The 21,729-nt window shown below is 35.8% G+C and overlaps 1 protein-coding gene across 1 annotated transcript in view; it reads left to right on the top strand.

The window, feature by feature from the left end:
- dapk2b (death-associated protein kinase 2b) overlaps positions 1-21,729 on the top strand; it is a 74,746-nt gene that overhangs the window by 19,157 nt on the left and 33,860 nt on the right. The window contains exon 2 of the mRNA XM_052512423.1: positions 4,306-4,527. Within this exon, the coding sequence (XP_052368383.1) occupies positions 4,306-4,527 (222 nt within the window). The remainder of the gene's footprint in view (positions 1-4,305; positions 4,528-21,729) is intronic.

The raw sequence follows: 21,729 nt of genomic DNA, 5'->3' as shown, positions 1-21,729 counted from the left end.
GCATGATGTAAGCAGGACAGGAGAGGACACTGCAGCAGGCATGATGTAAGCAGGACAGGACACTGCAGCAGGCATGATGCAAGCAGGACAGGACACTGCAGCAGGCATGATGCAAGCAGGACAGGACACTGCAGCAGGCATGATGCAAGCAGGACAGGACAGGACACTGCAGCAGGCATGATGCAAGCAGGACAGGAGAGGACACTGCAGGAGGCATGATGCAAGCAGGACAGGACACTGCAGCAGGCATGATGCAAGCAGGACAGGAGAGGACACTGCAGCAGGCATGATGTAAGCAGGACAGGACACTGCAGCAGGCATGATGCAAGCAGGACAGGACACTGCAGCAGGCATGATGCAAGCAGGACAGGACAGGACACTGCAGCAGGCATGATGCAAGCAGGACAGGACACTGCAGCAGGCATGATGCACTGACACTGCAGCAGGCATGATGCAAGCAGGACAGGACAGGACACTGCAGCAGGCATGATGCAAGCAGGACAGGACACTGCAGCAGGCATGATGCAAGCAGGACAGGACAGGACACTGCATCAGGCATGATGCAAGCAGGACAGGAGAGGACACTGCAGCAGGCATGATGCAAGCAGGACAGGAGTGGCAGCAGCCAGCAGGATTAATTAGCATTGATAGCAGCCCGTCAGTGTCAGAATGATAACTTTCTCAACGCAACAGAATACGGTGTCATCATACCCTGACAGAGACGTCTGCGTTGTGTTTACCCTGTAAACATCACTGGGGAACCATTTTAACCTCCTCTTTCTTTAATTCCATGAACATACCAGCGGTGTTAGGCTATGTGATGGGAAATTCAGTCTGTCCTTTATTGCTGCTGTGTTCTACGTGAATTGCTACATTCTACGTGAACTACAGTCTCTCGCACTGATGCCCAGTAATTAGGTCCATGTTAGGTAAACTGTTTATTTAACCTTTATTTACCAGGGAGTCATATTGAGACCCAGGTCTCTTTTTGTAAATGAGCCCTGTTGTAAAAATCCCAGACACAATCAGTAAATCGGAACGTTCAATAAAGAAGCTGATGATTTCAGTTGTGGTAGCAATGTCCTGGAAGCTATGGTAGCTATGTTGTGGTAGCAATGTCCTGGAAGCTATGGTAGCTATGTTGTGGTAGCAATGTCCTGGAAGCTATGGTAGCTATGTTGTGTTAGCTATGTCCTGGAAGCTATGGTAGCTATGTTGTGGTATCAATGTCCTGGAAGCTATGGTAGCTATGTTGTGGTAGCTATGTCCTGGAAGCTATGGTAGCTATGTTGTGGTAGCTATGTCCTGGAAGCTATGGTAGCTATGTTGTGGTAGCTATGTCCTGGAAGCTATGGTAGCTATGTTGTGGTAGCTATGTCCTGGAAGCTGTGGTAGCTATGTTGTGTTAGCTATGTCCTGGAAGCTATGGTAGCTATGTTGTGGTAGCTATGTCCTGGAAGCTATGGTAGCTATGTTGTGGTAGCAATGTCCTGGAAGCTATGGTAGCTATGTTGTGGTAGCTATGTCCTGGAAGCTGTGGTAGCTATGTTGTGGTAGCTATGTCCTGGAAGCTATGGTAGCTATGTTGTGGTAGCAATGTCCTGGAAGCTATGGTAGCTATGTTGTGGTAGCAATGTCCTGGAAGCTATGGTAGCTATGTTGTGGTAGCTATGTCCTGGAAGCTATGGTAGCTATGTTGTGGTAGCTATGTCCTGGAAGCTATGGTAGCTATGTTGTGGTAGCTATGTCCTGGAAGCTATGGTAGCTATGTTGTGGTAGCTATGTCCTAGAAGCTATGGTAGCTATGTTGTGTTAGCTATGTTGTGTTAGCTATGTCCTGGAAGCTGTGGTAGCTATGTTGTGGTAGCTATGTCCTGGAACCCTTTACAACCACACATGTGAGAACAATAAGTCTGTTGTAGGAGCTTTGGGAAACACCTCTGTTGTGACCTCTTCTGGAGATTTGGGAGTACGAGGGGTGGTTCAGATATTTGGCAGAACATTTGATGGAGTGGGAGAATAGTTCTCTGGCTGTACTCTGCTCCCATCTGACACAAGCCAAGCTTTGGACTTCCTCCTAAACTCTAAGTCTGTGTTCTTTTATCGTCATAAGTAGTTAGCAGCCGAGCAGGGAAAGCGGTCATCTTTGCTTAAGGTGAAATTGTCCCCCTGAATATCCCGTTGTGGTGCCCCATGGCTTACTGGGAGAGTTAGAGAGGCAGGAAGCTGCACTCTGCCAGCGACTTAGTTAGTTAGGTAAGATGGGAAAGTGGCTTGGCATGAAGCAGACTGGTACATGTTGCTAGAGTACAGATCTCTAGTTGCTTCAGCTCTGATCTGATCACGTTGCTACAGCTCTGATCTGGTCACGTTGCTACAGCTCTGATCTGATCACGTTGCTACAGCTCTGATCTGGTCACGTTGCTACAGCTCTGATCTGGTCACGTTGCTACAGCTCTGATCTGGTCACGTTGCTACAGCTCTGATCTGATCACGTTGCTACAGCTCTGATCTGATCACGTTGCTACAGCTCTGATCTGATCACGTTGCTACAGCTCTGATCTGATCACGTTGCTACAGCTCTGATCTGATCACGTTGCTACAGCTCTGATCTGATCACGTTGCTACAGCACTGATCTGATCATGTTGCTACAGCTCTGATCTGATCACGTTGCTACAGCACTGATCTGATCATGTTGCTACAGCTCTGATCTGGTCACGTTGCTACAGATCTCTAGTTGTTACAGCTCTGATCTGATCATGTTGCTACAGCTCTGATCTGATCACGTTGCTACAGCTCTGATCTGATCACGTTGCTACAGCTCTGATCTGATCACGTTGCTACAGCACTGATCTGATCACGTTGCTACAGCTCTGATCTGATCACGTTGCTACAGCTCTGATCTGATCACGTTGCTTCAGCTCTGATCTGATCACGTTGCTACAGCTCTAATCTGATCACGTTGCTACAGCTCTGATCTGATCACGTTGCTACAGCTCTGATCTGATCACGTTGCTACAGCGCTGATCTGATCACGTTGCTACAGATCTCTAGTTGCTACAGCTCTGATCAGATCATGTTGCTACAGCTCTGATCTGATCACGTTGCTTCAGCTCTGATCTGGTCACGTTGCTACAGATCTCTAGTTGCTACAGCTCTGATCTGATCATGTTGCTACAGCTCTGATCTGATCACGTTGCTACAGATCTCTAGTTGCTACAACTCTGATCTGATCATGTTGCTACAGCACTGATCTGATCACGTTGCTACAGCTCTGATCTGGTCACGTTGCTACAGCTCTGATCTGGTCACGTTGCTACAGCTCTGATCTGGTCACGTTGCTACAGCTCTGATCTGGTGACGTTGCTACAGCTCTTATCTGATCATGTTGCTACAGCTCTGATCTGGTCACGTTGCTACAGATCTCTAGTTGTTACAGCTCTGATCTGATCATGTTGCTACAGCTCTGATCTGATCACGTTGCTACAGCTCTGATCTGGTCATGTTGCTACAGCTCTGATCTGATCACGTTGCTACAGCTCTGATCTGATCACGTTGCTACAGCTCTGATCTGATCACGTTGCTACAGCTCTGATCTGATCACGTTGCTACAGCTCTGATCTGGTCACGTTGCTACAGCTCTGATCTGATCACGTTGCTACAGCTCTGATCTGATCACGTTGCTACAGCTCTGATCTGGTCACGTTGCTACAGCTCTGATCTGGTCACGTTGCTACAGCTCTGATCTGATCACGTTGCTACAGCTCTGATCTGGTCACGGTGCTACAGCTCTGATCTGATCACGTTGCTACAGCTCTGATCTGATCACGTTGCTACAGCTCTGATCTGATCACGTTGCTACAGCTCTGATCTGATCACGTTGCTACAGCTCTGATCTGATCATGTTGCTACAGCTCTGATCTGATCACGTTGCTACAGATCTCTAGTTGTTACAGCTCTGATCTGATCACGTTGCTACAGCTCTGATCTGATCACGTTGCTACAGCTCTGATCTGATCACGTTGCTACAGCTCTGATCTGATCACGTTGCTACAGCTCTGATCTGATTACGTTGCTCAGCTCATCAGACTGTAACTGTTGTTCAACCATCAGACTGTTGTTCAACCATGTCAGTCCCAAATTCCCCAGACATTCCCAGTCTATTGGATGAGGTCAGAGATGATATCATCCTCTGTGTGATAACTCAGAGATTTATATTTTCAAATGTACCTTTTTGTGTGTTCTCTGCATCCTTTGGTCGTCAATTTGATGTCATCCTCTTTGTGTGCTCTTTGCATCCTCAGTGGCCAGTTTGCCAGCGTGAAGCGTGTCCGGGACAAGTGCTCGGGTCTGGAGTATGCTGCCAAGTTTGTGAAGAAGTGTCAGAACCGGGCCAGCAGGAGGGGAGTGAGGAGGGAAGACATAGAGAGAGAGGTGGACATCCTACAGCTGGTCACACATGCCAACATTGTAGCGTTGCATGATGTCTACGAGACCCGCACTGACGTGGTGCTCATACTGGAACTGTGAGTGAAGAGGGACACACACACACACACACACACGCAAGCATCCATCCTTACAGTCTGGTTGCTGTTCAGCCATTACATTCCACTCCTTCAAATCAAATCCAATTTTATTTGTCACATACACATGGTTAGCAGATGTTAATGCGAGTGTAGCGAAATGCTTGTGCTTCTAGTTCCGACAATGCAGTAATAACCAACAAGTAATGTAACTAACAATTCCACAACAACTACCTTATACACACAAGTGTAAAGGGATAAAGAATATGTACATAAAGATATATGAATGAGTGATGGTACAGAGCGGCATAAGCAAGATACAGTAGATGGTATCGAGTACAGTATATACATATGAGATGAGTATGTAAACAAAGTGGCATAGTTAAAGTGGCTAGTGATACATGTATTACATAAGGATGCAGTAGATGATATAGAGTACAGTATATACGTATACATATGAGATGAATAATGTAGGGTATGTAAATATTATATTAAGTGGCATTGTTTAAAGTGGCTAATGATACATTTTTATATCAATGTTTCCAATATTAAAGTGGCTGGAGTTAAGTCAGTATGTTGGCAGCAGCCACTCAATGTCTATTAGACTATTAGACCATCTATTAGACTGGATAGACAGTATATCGACCATCTATTAGACTGGATGTATATATAGACCATCTATTAGATTGGATAGACATTATATAGACCATCTATTAGACTGGATATACAGTATATAGACCATCTATTAGACTGGATAGACATTATATAGACCATCTATTAGACTGGATGTATATATAATCTATTAGACTGGATGTATATATAATCTATTAGACTGGATGTATATATATAATCTATTAGACTGGATGTATATATATAATCTATTAGACTGGATATATATATATAATATATTAGACTGGATGTATATATAATCTATTAGACTGGATGTATATATATAATATATTATACTGGATGTATATATATAATATATTAGACTGGATGTGTATATATAATCTATTAGACTGGATGTATATATATAATCTATTAGACTGGATGTGTATATAATATATTAGACTGGATGTGTATATATAATCTATTAGACTGGATGTATATATATAATCTATTAGACTGGATGTGTATATATAATCTATTAGACTGGATGTATATATATAATCTATTAGACTGGATGCATATATATAATCTATTAGACTGGATGTGTATATATAATCTATTAGACTGGATGTATATATATAATCTATTAGACTGGATGTGTATATATAATCTATTAGACTGGATATATATATATATAATCTATTAGACTGGATAGACAGTATATAGAACATCTATTAGACTGGATGTATATATATAATCTATTAGACTGGATGTATATATATAATCTATTAGACTGGATGTATATATATAATCTATTAGACTGGATGTATATATATAATCTATTAGACTGGATGTATATATATAATCTATTAGACTGGATGTATATATATATAATCTATTAGACTGGATAGACAGTATATAGACCATCTATTAGACTGGATGTATATATATAATATATTAGACTGGATGTATATATATAATCTATTAGACTGGATGTATATATATAATCTATTAGACTGGATGTATATATATAATCTATTAGACTGGATGTATATATATAATCTATTAGACTGGATGTATATATATAATCTATTAGACTGGATGTATATATATAATCTATTAGACTGGATGTATATATATAATCTATTAGACTGGATATATATATATATATAATCTATTAGACTGGATGTATATATATAATCTATTAGACTGGATGTATATATATATAAAGTATTAGACTGGATGTATATATATAATCTATTAGACTGGATGTATATATATATAATATATTAGACTGGATGTATATATATAATCTATTAGACTGGATGTATATATATAATCTATTAGACTGGATGTATATATATAATCTATTAGACTGGATATATATATATAATCTATTAGACTGGATGTATATATATAATCTATTAGACTGGATGTATATATATAATCTATTAGACTGGATGTATATATATATATATAATCTATTAGACTGGATGTATATATATAATCTATTAGACTGGATGTATATATATAATCTATTAGACTGGATATATATATATATATAATCTATTAGACTGGATGTATATATATAATCTATTAGACTGGATGTATATATATAATCTATTAGACTGGATGTATATATATAATCTATTATACTGGATGTATATATAATCTATTAGACTGGATGTATATATATATAATCTATTAGACTGGATGTATATATATAATCTATTAGACTGGATGTATATATATAATCTATTAGACTGGATGTATATATAATCTATTAGACTGGATGTATATATATAATATATTAGACTGGATGTATATATAATCTATTAGACTGGATGTATATATATAATCTATTAGACTGGATGTATATATAATCTATTAGACTGGATATATATATATATATAATCTATTAGACTGGATAGACAGTATATAGACCATCTATTAGACTGGATGTATATATATAATATATTAGACTGGATGTATATATATAATCTATTAGACTGGATGTATATATATAATCTATTAGACTGGATAGACCGTATATAGACCATCTCTTAGACTGGATGTATATATATAATCTATTAGACTGGATGTATATATATAATCTATTAGACTGGATGTATATATATAATCTATTAGACTGGATGTATATATATAATCTATTAGACTGGATGTATATATATAATCTATTAGACTGGATGTATATATATAATATATTAGACTGGATGTATATATATAATATATTAGACTGGATGTATATACATAATCTATTAGACTGGATGTATATATATATAATCTATTAGACTGGATAGACAGTATATAGACCATCTATTAGACTGGATGTATATATATAATCTATTAGACTGGATGTATATATATAATCTATTAGACTGGATGTATATATATAATCTATTATACTGGATGTATATATATAATATATTAGACTGGATGTGTATATATAATCTATTAGACTGGATGTATATATATAATCTATTAGACTGGATGTATATATATAATCTATTAGACTGGATGTATATATATAATCTATTAGACTGGATGTATATATATAATCTATTAGACTGGATGTATATATATAATCTATTAGACTGGATGTATATATATAATATATTAGACTGGATGTATATATAGAACATTTATTAGACTGGATAGACAGTATATAGACCATATATTAAACTTATGTATCTCTCACACCTGAGAGTCCAGTCTGTGAGAGTCCAGTCTGTGAGAGTCCAGTCTGTGAGAGTCCAGCCTGTGAGAGTCCAGCCTGTGAAAGTCCAGTCTGTGTGAGAGTCTAGTCTGTGAGAGTCTAGTCTGTGTGAGAGTCCAGTCTGTGAGAGTCCAGTCTGAGAGAGTCCAGTCTGTGAGAGTCTTGTCTGTGAGAGTCTTGTCTGTGAGAGTCCAGTCTGTGAGAGTCCAGTCTGTGAGAGTCCAGTCTGTGAGAGTCTAGTCTGTGAGAGTCCAGTCTGTGAGAGTCTTGTCTGTGAGAGTCCAGTCTGTGAGAGTCCAGTCTGTGAGAGTCCAGCCTGTGAGAGAGTCCAGTCTGTGAGAGTCCAGTCTGTGAGAGTCCAGCCTGTGAGAGTCCAGCCTGTGAGAGTCCAGCCTGTGAGAGTCCAGCCTGTGAGAGTCCAGCCTGTGAGAGTCCAGCCTGTGAGAGTCCAGTCTGTGAGAGTCCAGTCTGTGAGAGTCCAGTCTGTGAGAGTCTAGTCTGTGAGAGTCCAGTCTGTGAGAGTCTTGTCTGTGAGAGTCCAGTCTGTGAGAGTCCAGCCTGTGAGAGAGTCCAGTCTGTGAGAGTCCAGTCTGTGAGAGTCCAGCCTGTGAGAGTCCAGCCTGTGAGAGTCCAGCCTGTGAGAGTCCAGCCTGTGAGAGTCCAGTCTGTGAGAGTCTAGTCTGTGAGAGTCCAGTCTGTGAGAGTCCAGTCTGTGAGAGTCTAGTCTGTGAGAGTCCAGCCTGTGAGAGTCCAGCCTGTGAGAGTCCAGCCTGTGAGAGTCTAGTCTGTGAGAGTACAATCTGTTAGAGAAGAGCAGACATTAGTGTGATAACATCTAGAGAGGATGTTTTGTCCATGGTAAATATCATCTTGCCCTGTCTAACAGAGGATGTGATGTCCATGGTGTTATCAGCTGTCAAAATCAAATTGGAATTTGTCACATCCTTCGTAAACAACAGGTGTAGACTAACAGTGAAATGCTAACAGGTCCTTCCCAACAATGCAGAGAGAAAATTAACAACATGAGGAATAGCTACATTTTCCCCCAGCATCCGACTTCCTATAACAGACTCTATCGGTTAGTTAGGGGACTAAATCACCTCTAGCCTCAACATTTAAATGGGTTGGGAAATAATGGTAAGTTTTGCGACTAAAGACACCCTTCCAGCTAGCTAACCACCGATTTCCATTGCAATTTATGTCAGTTAAGTTGTGAGAGTTTAAAAAGAAAAACAACATACTTACACATTTTGTGGGACAGGCTGTATATTGTCAAATTTGACTGCGCAAATATCCAACTTTTTACCTAACGAATTTCAGACAAGTCATTTAAAAAAAGAAACATTTTTTTTACCGGAAGGTCTAGAGAAACTATCTAGTAAACACTTCAGATTCGAGGTGGGTGTCTCTTTTATGAACAAAATTAAACTAATATATCTTGTGATTGAACAAAATAGTAAGGTGACCGATAACTGAGGATCGTACGTGTACTACCATTACTACCACTACCACTACCAGTACTACTACTACCATTACTAATACTACTACTACTACCATTACTAATACTACTACTACTACCATTACTAATACTACTACTACTACCATTACTAATACTACTACTACTACCATTACTAATACTACTACTACTACCATTACTAATACTACTACTACTACCATTACTAATACTACTACTACTACCATTACTACTACTACCACTACCATTACTACTATTACTACTACTACTACTACCATTACTACCAGTACTACTACTACCATTACTAATACTACTACTACTACCATTACTACTACTACCACTACCATTACTACTATTACTACTACTACTACTACCATTACTACCAGTACTACTACTACTACCATTACAAATACTACTACTACTACTACCATTACTAATACTACTACTACTACTACCATTACTAATACTACTACTACCATTACTAATAGTACTACTACACTACTACCATTACTACTACTACCACTACCACTACCATTACTACCATTACTACCAGTACTACTACTACTACCACTACCATTACTACCACTACCAGTACTACTACTACTACCATTACTAATACTACAACTACTACCATTACTAATACTACTACTACTACCATTACTACTAATACCACTACCATTACTACTACTACTACTACTACCACTACCATTACTACCACTACCAGTACTACTACTACTACCATTACTAATACTACAACTACTACCATTACTAATACTACTACTACTACCATTACTACTATTTCTACTACTATTACTACCAGTACTACTACTACTACTACTACTACTACCATTACTAATACTACTACCACTACCATTACAAATACCACTACCACTCCCATTACTACTACTATCATTACTACCATTACTAATACTACTACTATTAACAGTACTACTATTACTACTACTACTACTACTACTACCACCACCATTACTACCATTACTACCAGTACTACTACTACCATTACTAATACTACTACTACTACTACAATTAATACCATTACTACCACCACCAGTACTACTACTACAATTACTAATACTACTACTACCATTACTACTATTACTACTACTACCACCACTACCCTTACTACCACTACCAGTACTACTACTACTACTGCTACCATTACTAATACTAGTACTACTACCATTACTACCACTACCAGTACTCCTACTACCATTACTACTATTACTACTACTACTACTACTACCATTACTACCACTACCAGTACTACTACTACCATTACTAATAATACTACCCCCACCATTACTACTATTACTACTACTACTACTACTACTACTACTACTACTACTACTACTACTACTACTACTACCATTACTACCACTACCAGTACTACTACTACTACTACCATTACTAATACCACTACTACCATTTCTACCAGTACTACTACTACTACTACCATTACTAATACTACTACTACTACCATTACTACCATCACCACCACTACCAGTACTACAACTACTACTACCATTACTAATACTACTACTACTACCATTACTACCATCACTACCACTACCAGTACTACTACTACTACTACTACCAATACTAATACTACTACTACTACCATTACTACCATTACTACCACTACCAGTACTCTACTACCATTACTACCATTACTAATACTAATACTACTATCATTACTACTATTACTACTACTACCACTACCATTACTACCACTACCAGTACTACTACTACCATTACTAATACTACTACTACTACCATTACTACTATTACCACTACTACTACCACCACTACCATTACTACCATTACTACCACTACCAGTACTACTACTACTACCATTACTAATACTACTACCACTACCATTACTACCACTACCAGTACTACTACTACTACCACTACCATTACTAATACTACTACTACTACCATTACTACCAGTACTACTACTACTACTACCATTACTAATACTACTACTACTACTACTACTACCATTACTACCACTGCCACTACTACTACTACCATTACTACCACTACCAGTACTACTACTACCATTACTAATAATACTACCACCACCATTACTACTATTACTACTACTACTACTACTACTACTACTACTACTACTACCATTACTACCACTACCAGTACTACTACTACTACTACCATTACTAATACCACTACTACCATTACTACCAGTACTACTACTACTACCACTACCATTACTAATACTACTACTATTAACAGTACTACTATTACTACTACTACTACTACTACTACCACTACTACTACCACCATTACTACCATTACTACCAGTACTACTACTACCATTACTAATACTACTACTACTACTACAATTAATACCATTACTACCACCACCAGTACTACTACTACAATTACTAATACTACTACTACCATTACTACTATTACTACTACTACCACCACTACCCTTACTACCACTACCAGTACTACTACTACTACTGCTACCATTACTAATACTAGTACTACTACCATTACTACCACTACCAGTACTCCTACTACCATTACTACTATTACTACTACTACTACTACTACCATTACTACCACTACCAGTACTACTACTACCATTACTAATAATACTACCACCACCATTACTACTATTACTACTACTACTACTACTACTACTACTACTACTACTACTACTACTACCATTACTACCACTACCAGTACTACTACTACTACTACCATTACTAATACCACTACTACCATTTCTACCAGTACTACTACTACTACTACCATTACTAATACTACTACTACTACCATTACTACCATCACCACCACTACCAGTACTACAACTACTACTACCATTACTAATACTACTACTACTACCATTACTACCATCACTACCACTACCAGTACTACTACTACTACTACTACCATTACTAATACTACTACTACTACCATTACTACCATTACTACCACTACCAGTACTCTACTACCATTACTACCATTACTAATACTAATACTACTATCATTACTACTATTACTACTACTACCACTACCATTACTACCACTACCAGTACTACTACTACCATTACTAATACTACTACTACTACCATTACTACTATTACCACTACTACTACCACCACTACCATTACTACCATTACTACCACTACCAGTACTACTACTACTACCATTACTAATACTACTACCACTACCATTACTACCACTACCAGTACTACTACTACTACCACTACCATTACTAATACTACTACTACTACCATTACTACCAGTACTACTACTACTACTACCATTACTACCACTGCCACTACTACTACTACCATTACTACCACTACCAGTACTACTACTACCATTACTAATAATACTACCACCACCATTACTACTATTACTACTACTACTACTACTACTACTACTACTACTACTACTACTACCATTACTACCACTACCAGTACTACTACTACTACTACCATTACTAATACCACTACTACCATTACTACCAGTACTACTACTACTACTACTACCATTACTAATACTACTACTACTACCATTACTACCATCACTACCACTACCAGTACTACAACTACTACTACCATTACTACCATCACTACCACTACCAGTACTACTACTACTACTACCATTACTAATACTACTACTACTACCATTACTACCATTACTACCACTACCAGTACTCTACTACCATTACTAATACTAATACTACTATCATTACTACTATTACTACTACTACCACTACCATTACTACCACTACCAGTACTACTACTACCATTACTACCATTACTAATACTACTACTACTACCATTACTACTATTACCACTACTACTACCACCACTACCATTACTACCATTACTACCACTACCAGTACTACTACTACTACCATTACTAATACTACTACCACTACCATTACTACCACTACCAGTACTACTACTACTACCACTACCATTACTAATACTACTACTACTACCATTACTACCAGTACTACTACTACTACTACTACCATTACTAATACTACTACTACTACTACTACCATTACTACCCCTGCCAGTACTACTACTACCATTACCATTACCACTACTACTACTACTACTACTACTACTACTACTACTACTACCATTACTACTATTACCACTACTACTACCACTGCCATTACTACCATTACTACCACTACCAGTACTACCACTACTACAACCATTACTAATACAACTACCACTACCAGTACCACTACTACCATTACTAATACTACTACCACTACCATTACTAATACTACTACTACTACTACCATTACTACCAGTACTACTACTACTACCATTACTACTACTACTACTACTACCATTACTACCACTACCAGTACTACTACTACCATTACTAATAATACTACCACTACCAGTACTACTACTACTACTACCATTACTACTACTACTACTACTACTACCATTACTACCACTACCAGTACTACTACTACCATTACTAATACAACTACCACTACCAGTACTACCACTACCAGTACCACTACTACCATTACTAATACTACTACCACTACCATTACTAATACTACTACTACTACTACCATTACTACCAGTACTACTACTACTACTACCATTACTAATACTACTACTACTACCATTACTACTACTACTACTACTACTACCACTACCATTACTAATAATACTACTACTACCATTACTACCAGCACTACTACTACTACTACCATTACTACTACTACTACTACTACCATTACTACCACTACCAGTACTACTACTGTTGTTTTATTTCTTTACCTACACACACACACACACACACACACACACACACACACACACACACACACACACACACACACACACACACACACACACACACACACACACACACACACACACACACAACCTTTTTTTGACACTATTGGTTAGAGCCTGTAAGTAAGCATTTCACTGTACGGTCTACTACACCTGTTGTATTTGGCGACAAATAAACTTTGATTTGATATGATTTCACTCAGTAATAATAACTAGGCTACAAACAACACCGTTTGAAATTCAACTGAAAAAAAGAGGTGGAAGTATACATTATTCCTCATAAATTAAACACATAACTTTACTTTTCAGCAGATGAACTTCCCTGAACGTCGTCCACATGATGAAATGAACTATGACCTTTAAAAACAGAGAAGAAGGATAGGCGTACATGTCATTATGGGGGCATATTTTTCGTTGCTGTATCACTGACAACGATTCAAGTGATCCTGCATTGTTGGTTAAAGCGTTTCACGGTGTTTCATACGCCTGTTGTATTCGGTGCATGTGAAAAATAACATTTGATTATATTTTTTAAATTGTATTTACGTGATTTCTATCTCCTATCTATAATCCCTTTTGGGGGGAGAGTCTTTTAGGTTCAACAATACTTTTAAAAAAAAGTGAATGAATGAATCTGGTTTAAAACTTGAAAATAAGACAACTTTTCATCCTTTTTCATATTTCATAAATAAGCTTAGTAGATATAAGAGTGGTTTTGTTTACTCAGGAATTAGATCATATTGAAATAAGCTTAGTAGATATAGGAGTGGTTTTGTTTACTCAGGAATTAGATCGTATTGAAATAAGCTTAGTAGATATAGGAGTGGTTTTGTTTACTCAGGAATTAGATCATATTGAAATAAGCTTAGTAGATATAGGAGTGGTTTTGTTTACTCAGGAATTAGATCATATTGAAATAAGCTTAGTAGATATAGGAGTGGTTTTGTTTACTCAGGAATTAGATCGTATTGAAATAAGCTTAGTAGATATAGAGTGGTTTTGTTTACTCAGGAATTAGATCGTATTGAAATAAGCTTAGTAGATATAGGAGTGGTTTTGTTTACTCAGGAATTAGATCATATTGAAATAAGCTTAGTAGATATAGGAGTGGTTTTGTTTACTCAGGAATTAGATCATATTGAAATAAGCTTAGTAGATATAGGAGTGGTTTTGTTTACTCAGGAATTAGATCGTATTGAAATAAGCTTAGTAGATATAGGGGTGGTTTTGTTTACTCAGGAATTAGATCGTATTGAAATAAGCTTAGTAGATATAGGAGTGGTTTTGTTTACTCAGGAATTAGATCGTATTGAAATAAGCTTAGTAGATATAGGAGTGGTTTTGTTTACTCAGGAATTAGATCGTATTGAAATAAGCTTAGTAGATATAGGAGTGGTTTTGTTTACTCAGGAATTAGATCATATTGAAATAAGCTTAGTAGATATAGGAGTGGTTTTGTTTACTCAGGAATTAGATCATATTGAAATAAGCTTAGTAGATATAGGAGTGGTTTTGTTTACTCAGGAATTAGATCGTATTGAAATAAGCTTAGTAGATATAGGAGTGGTTTTGTTTACTCAGGAATTAGATCGTATTGAAATAAGCTTAGTAGATATAGGAGTGGTTTTGTTTACTCAGGAATTAGATCATATTGAAATAAGCTTAGTAGATATAGGAGTGGTTTTGTTTACTCAGGAATTAGATCATATTGAAATAAGCTTAGTAGATATAGGAGTGGTTTTGTTTACTCAGGAATTAGATCGTATTGAAATAAGCTTAGTAGATATAGGAGTGGTTTTGTTTACTCAGGAATTAGATCGTATTGAAATAAGCTTAGTAGATATAGGAGTGGTTTTGTTTACTCAGGAATTAGATCATATTGAAATAAGCTTAGTAGATATAGGAGTGGTTTTGTTTACTCAGGAATTAGATCGTATTGAAATAAGCTTAGTAGATATAGGAGTGGTTTTGTTTACTCAGGAATTAGATCATATTGAAATAAGCTTAGTAGATATAGGAGTGGTTTTGTTTACTCAGGAATTAGATCGTATTGAAATAAGCTTAGTAGATATAGGAGTGGTTTTGTTTACTCAGGAATTAGATCGTATTGAAATAAGCTTAGTAGATATAGGAGTGGTTTTGTTTACTCAGGAATTAGATCGTATTGAAATAAGCTTAGTAGATATAGGAGTGGTTTTGTTTACTCAGGAATTAGATCGTATTGAAATAAGCTTAGTAGATATAGGAGTGGTTTTGTTTACTCAGGAATTAGATCATATTGAAATAAGCTTAGTAGATATAGGAGTGGTTTTGTTTACTCAGGAATTAGATCGTATTGAAATAAGCTTAGTAGATATAGGAGTGGTTTTGTTTACTCAGGAATTAGATCGTATTGAAATAAGCTTAGTAGATATAGGAGTGGTTTTGTTTACTCAGGAATTAGATCATATTGAAATAAGCTTAGTAGATATAGGAGTGGTTTTGTTTACTCAGGAATTAGATCGTATTGAAATAAGCTTAGTAGATATAGGAGTGGTTTTGTTTACTCAGGAATTAGATCGTATTGAAATAAGCTTAGTAGATATAGGAGTGGTTTTGTTTACTCAGGAATTAGATCATATTGAAATAAGCTTAGTAGATATAGGAGTGGTTTTGTTTACTCAGGAATTAGATCATATTGAAATAAGCTTAGTAGATATAGGAGTGGTTTTGTTTACTCAGGAATTAGATCATATTGAAATAAGCTTAGTAGATATAGGAGTGGTTTTGTTTACTCAGGAATTAGATCGTATTGAAATAAGCTTAGTAGATATAGGAGTGGTTTGTTTACTCAGGAATTAGATCGTATTGAAATAAGCTTAGTAGATATAGGAGTGGTTTTGTTTACTCAGGAATTAGATCGTATTGAAATAAGCTTAGTAGATATAGGAGTGGTTTTGTTTACTCAGGAATTAGATCGTATTGAAATAAGCTTAGTAGATATAGGAGTGGTTTTGTTTACTCAGGAATTAGATCATATTGAAATAAGCTTAGTAGATATAGGAGTGGTTTTGTTTACTCAGGAATTAGATCGTATTGAAATAAGCTTAGTAGATATAGGAGTGGTTTTGTTTACTCAGGAATTAGATCGTATTGAAATAAGCTTAGTAGATATAGGAGTGGTTTTGTTTACTCAGGAATTAGATCGTATTGAAATAAGCTTAGTAGATATAGGAGTGGTTTTGTTTACTCAGGAATTAGATCGTATTGAAATAAGCTTAGTAGATATAGGAGTGGTTTTGTTTACTCAGGAATTAGATCATATTGAAATAAGCTTAGTAGATATAGGAGTGGTTTTGTTTACTCAGGAATTAGATCGTATTGAAATAAGCTTAGTAGATATAGGAGTGGTTTTGTTTACTCAGGAATTAGATCGTATTGAAATAAGCTTAGTAGATATAGGAGTGGTTTTGTTTACTCAGGAATTAGATCATATTGAAATAAGCTTAGTAGATATAGGAGTGGTTTTGTTTACTCAGGAATTAGATCATATTGAAATAAGCTTAGTAGATATAGGAGTGGTTTTGTTTACTCAGGAATTAGATCATATTGAAATAAGCTTAGTAGATATAGGAGTGGTTTTGTTTACTCAGGAATTAGATCGTATTGAAATAAGCTTAGTAGATATAGGAGTGGTTTTGTTTACTCAGGAATTAGATCATATTGAAATAAGCTTAGTAGATATAGGAGTGGTTTGTTTACTCAGGAATTAGATCGTATTGAAATAAGCTTAGTAGATATAGGAGTGGTTTTGTTTACTCAGGAATTAGATCATATTGAAATAAGCTTAGTAGATATAGGAGTGGTTTTGTTTACTCAGGAATTAGATCATATTGAAATAAGCTTAGTAGATATAGGAGTGGTTTTGTTTACTCAGGAATTAGATCGTATTGAAATAAGCTTAGTAGATATAGGAGTGGTTTTGTTTACTCAGGAATTAGATCATATTGAAATAAGCTTAGTAGATATAGGAGTGGTTTTGTTTACTCAGGAATTAGATCGTATTGAAATAAGCTTAGTAGATATAGGAGTGGTTTTGTTTACTCAGGAATTAGATCATATTGAAATAAGCTTAGTAGATATAGGAGTGGTTTTGTTTACTCAGGAATTAGATCATATTGAAATAAGCTTAGTAGATATAGGAGTGGTTTTGTTTACTCAGGAATTAGATCGTATTGAAATAAGCTTAGTAGATATAGGAGTGGTTTTGTTTACTCAGGAATTAGATCGTATTGAAATAAGCTTAGTAGATATAGGAGTGGTTTTGTTTACTCAGGAATTAGATCATATTGAAATAAGCTTAGTAGATATAGGAGTGGTTTTGTTTACTCAGGAATTAGATCGTATTGAAATAAGCTTAGTAGATATAGGAGTGGTTTTGTTTACTCAGGAATTAGATCGTATTGAAATAAGCTTAGTAGATATAGGAGTGGTTTTGTTTACTCAGGAATTAGATCGTATTGAAATAAGCTTAGTAGATATAAGAGTGGTTTTGTTTACTCAGGAATTAGATCGTATTGAAATAAGCTTAGTAGATATAGGAGTGGTTTTGTTTACTCAGGAATTAGATCATATTGAAATAAGCTTAGTAGATATAGGAGTGGTTTTGTTTACTCAGGAATTAGATCGTATTGAAATAAGCTTAGTAGATATAGGAGTGGTTTTGTTTACTCAGGAATTAGATCGTATTGAAATAAGCTTAGTAGATATAGGAGTGGTTTTGTTTACTCAGGAATTAGATCGTATTGAAATAAGCTTAGTAGATATAGGAGTGGTTTTGTTTACTCAGGAATTAGATCGTATTGAAATAAGCTTAGTAGATATAGGAGTGGTTTTGTTTACTCAGGAATTAGATCGTATTGAAATAAGCTTAGTAGATATAGGAGTGGTTTTGTTTACTCAGGAATTAGATCGTATTGAAATAAGCTTAGTAGATATAGGAGTGGTTTTGTTTACTCAGGAATTAGATCATATTGAAATAAGCTTAGTAGATATAGGAGTGGTTTTGTTTACTCAGGAATTAGATCATATTGAAATAAGCTTAGTAGATATAGGAGTGGTTTTGTTTACTCAGGAATTAGATCATATTGAAATAAGCTTAGTAGATATAGGAGTGGTTTTGTTTACTCAGGAATTAGATCGTATTGAAATAAGCTTAGTAGATATAAGAGTGGTTTTGTTTACTCAGGAATTAGATCATATTGAAATAAGCTTAGTAGATATAGGGGTGGTTTTGTTTACTCAGGAATTAGATCATATTGAAATAAGCTTAGTAGATATAGGAGTGGTTTTGTTTACTCAGGAATTAGATCATATTGAAATAAGCTTAGTAGATATAGGAGTGGTTTTGTTTACTCAGGGGTCTCTGTTTTGTTTTGAGTTATTAATGGCATTAGATCATATTGAAATAAGCTTAGTAGATATAGGAGTGGTTTTGTTTACTCAGGAATTAGATCGTATTGAAATAAGCTTAGTAGATATAGGAGTGGTTTTGTTTACTCAGGGATTAGATCATATTGAAATAAGCTTAGTAGATATAGGAGTGGTTTTGTTTACTCAGGAATTAGATCATATTGAAATAAGCTTAGTAGATATAGGAGTGGTTTTGTTTACTCAGGAATTAGATCGTATTGAAATAAGCTTAGTAGATATAGGAGTGGTTTTGTTTACTCAGGAATTAGATCATATTGAAATAAGCTTAGTAGATATAGGAGTGGTTTTGTTTACTCAGGAATTAGATCATATTGAAATAAGCTTAGTAGATATAGGAGTGGTTTTGTTTACTCAGGAATTAGATCGTATTGAAATAAGCTTAGTAGATATAAGAGTGGTTTTGTTTACTCAGGAATTAGATCGTATTGAAATAAGCTTAGTAGATATAGGGGTGGTTTTGTTTACTCAGGAATTAGATCATATTGAAATAAGCTTAGTAGATATAGGAGTGGTTTTGTTTACTCAGGAATTAGATCATATTGAAATAAGCTTAGTAGATATAGGAGTGGTTTTGTTTACTCAGGAATTAGATCATATTGAAATAAGCTTAGTAGATATAGGAGTGGTTTTGTTTAATCAGGAATTAGATCGTATTGAAATAAGCTTAGTAGATATAGGAGTGGTTTTGTTTACTCAGGAATTAGATCATATTGAAATAAGCTTAGTAGATATAGAGTGGTTTTGTTTACTCAGGAATTAGATCGTATTGAAATAAGCTTAGTAGATATAGGAGGCATGGTTTTGTTTACTCAGGAATTAGATCATATTGAAATAAGCTTAGTAGATATAGGAGTGGTTTTGTTTACTCAGGAATTAGATCGTATTGAAATAAGCTTAGTAGATATAGGAGTGGTTTTGTTTACTCAGGAATTAGATCATATTGAAATAAGCTTAGTAGATATAGGAGTGGTTTTGTTTACTCAGGAATTAGATCATATTGAAATAAGCTTAGTAGATATAGGAGTGGTTTTGTTTACTCAGGAATTAGATCGTATTGAAATAAGCTTAGTAGATATAGGAGTGGTTTTGTTTACTCAGGAATTAGATCATATTGAAATAAGCTTAGTAGATATAAGAGTGGTTTTGACAGAATTAGATCATATTGAAATAAGCTTAGTAGATATAAGAGTGGTTTTGTTTACTCAGGAATTAGATCATATTGAAATAAGCTTAGTAGATATAGAAGTGGTTTTGTTTACTCAGGAATTAGATCATATTGAAATAAGCTTGTAGATATAAGAGTGGTTTTGTTTATAGGAATTAGATCGTATTGAAATAAATTAGATGCTTAGTAGATATAAGAGTGGTTTTGTTTACTCAGGAATTAGATCGTATTGAAATAAGCTTAGTAGATATAGCAGTGGTTTTGTTTACTCAGGAATTAGATCATATTGAAATAAGCTTAGTAGATATAAGAGTGGTTTTGTTTACTCAGGAATTAGATCATATTGAAATAAGCTTAGTAGATATAAGAGTGGTTTTGTTTACTCAGGAATTAGATCGTATTGAAATAAGCTTAGTAGATATAGGAGTGGTTTTGTTTACTCAGGAATTAGATCATATTGAAATAAGCTTAGTAGATATAAGAGTGGTTTTGTTTACTCAGGAATTAGATCGTAGGGCGGGGGGGTAGAGGGGGAACAATGGGTATATGAGGGTATTGTGTGAAAATGTTGTCTCCAGGTCTCCTGTTTTTGTTTTGAGTTATTAATGGCACAAACGTTATCTAAAGTACATGTTGTCGGCATTGTATATTAACAACTTCTTCCTATGTTTTGTCAATTCTACTTCTAGGAATGTACTACAGGAATGACAGACACAATGTAGACACAATGCTTTTTCAGAATGTAACATATTTTCATGGGATGTGAAGTGGCATGTCACATTTTAAAAGGAAACACAAAATACAAGAAACGAACATGTGACAGCCCTGTTGCAGGAAACTCATTTAATGGGACAAGACATGGAACGGACTAAAACAGATTGGGATAAAGAAATATATTAAACATCTTACT

Source organism: Oncorhynchus keta, unplaced genomic scaffold (assembly GCF_023373465.1).
Source record: "Oncorhynchus keta strain PuntledgeMale-10-30-2019 unplaced genomic scaffold, Oket_V2 Un_contig_833_pilon_pilon, whole genome shotgun sequence".
NCBI lineage: Eukaryota > Metazoa > Chordata > Actinopteri > Salmoniformes > Salmonidae > Oncorhynchus > Oncorhynchus keta.
The sequence above is the reverse complement of the archived record's forward strand: the minus strand, read 5'-3'. Positions and strand labels throughout refer to the sequence as shown.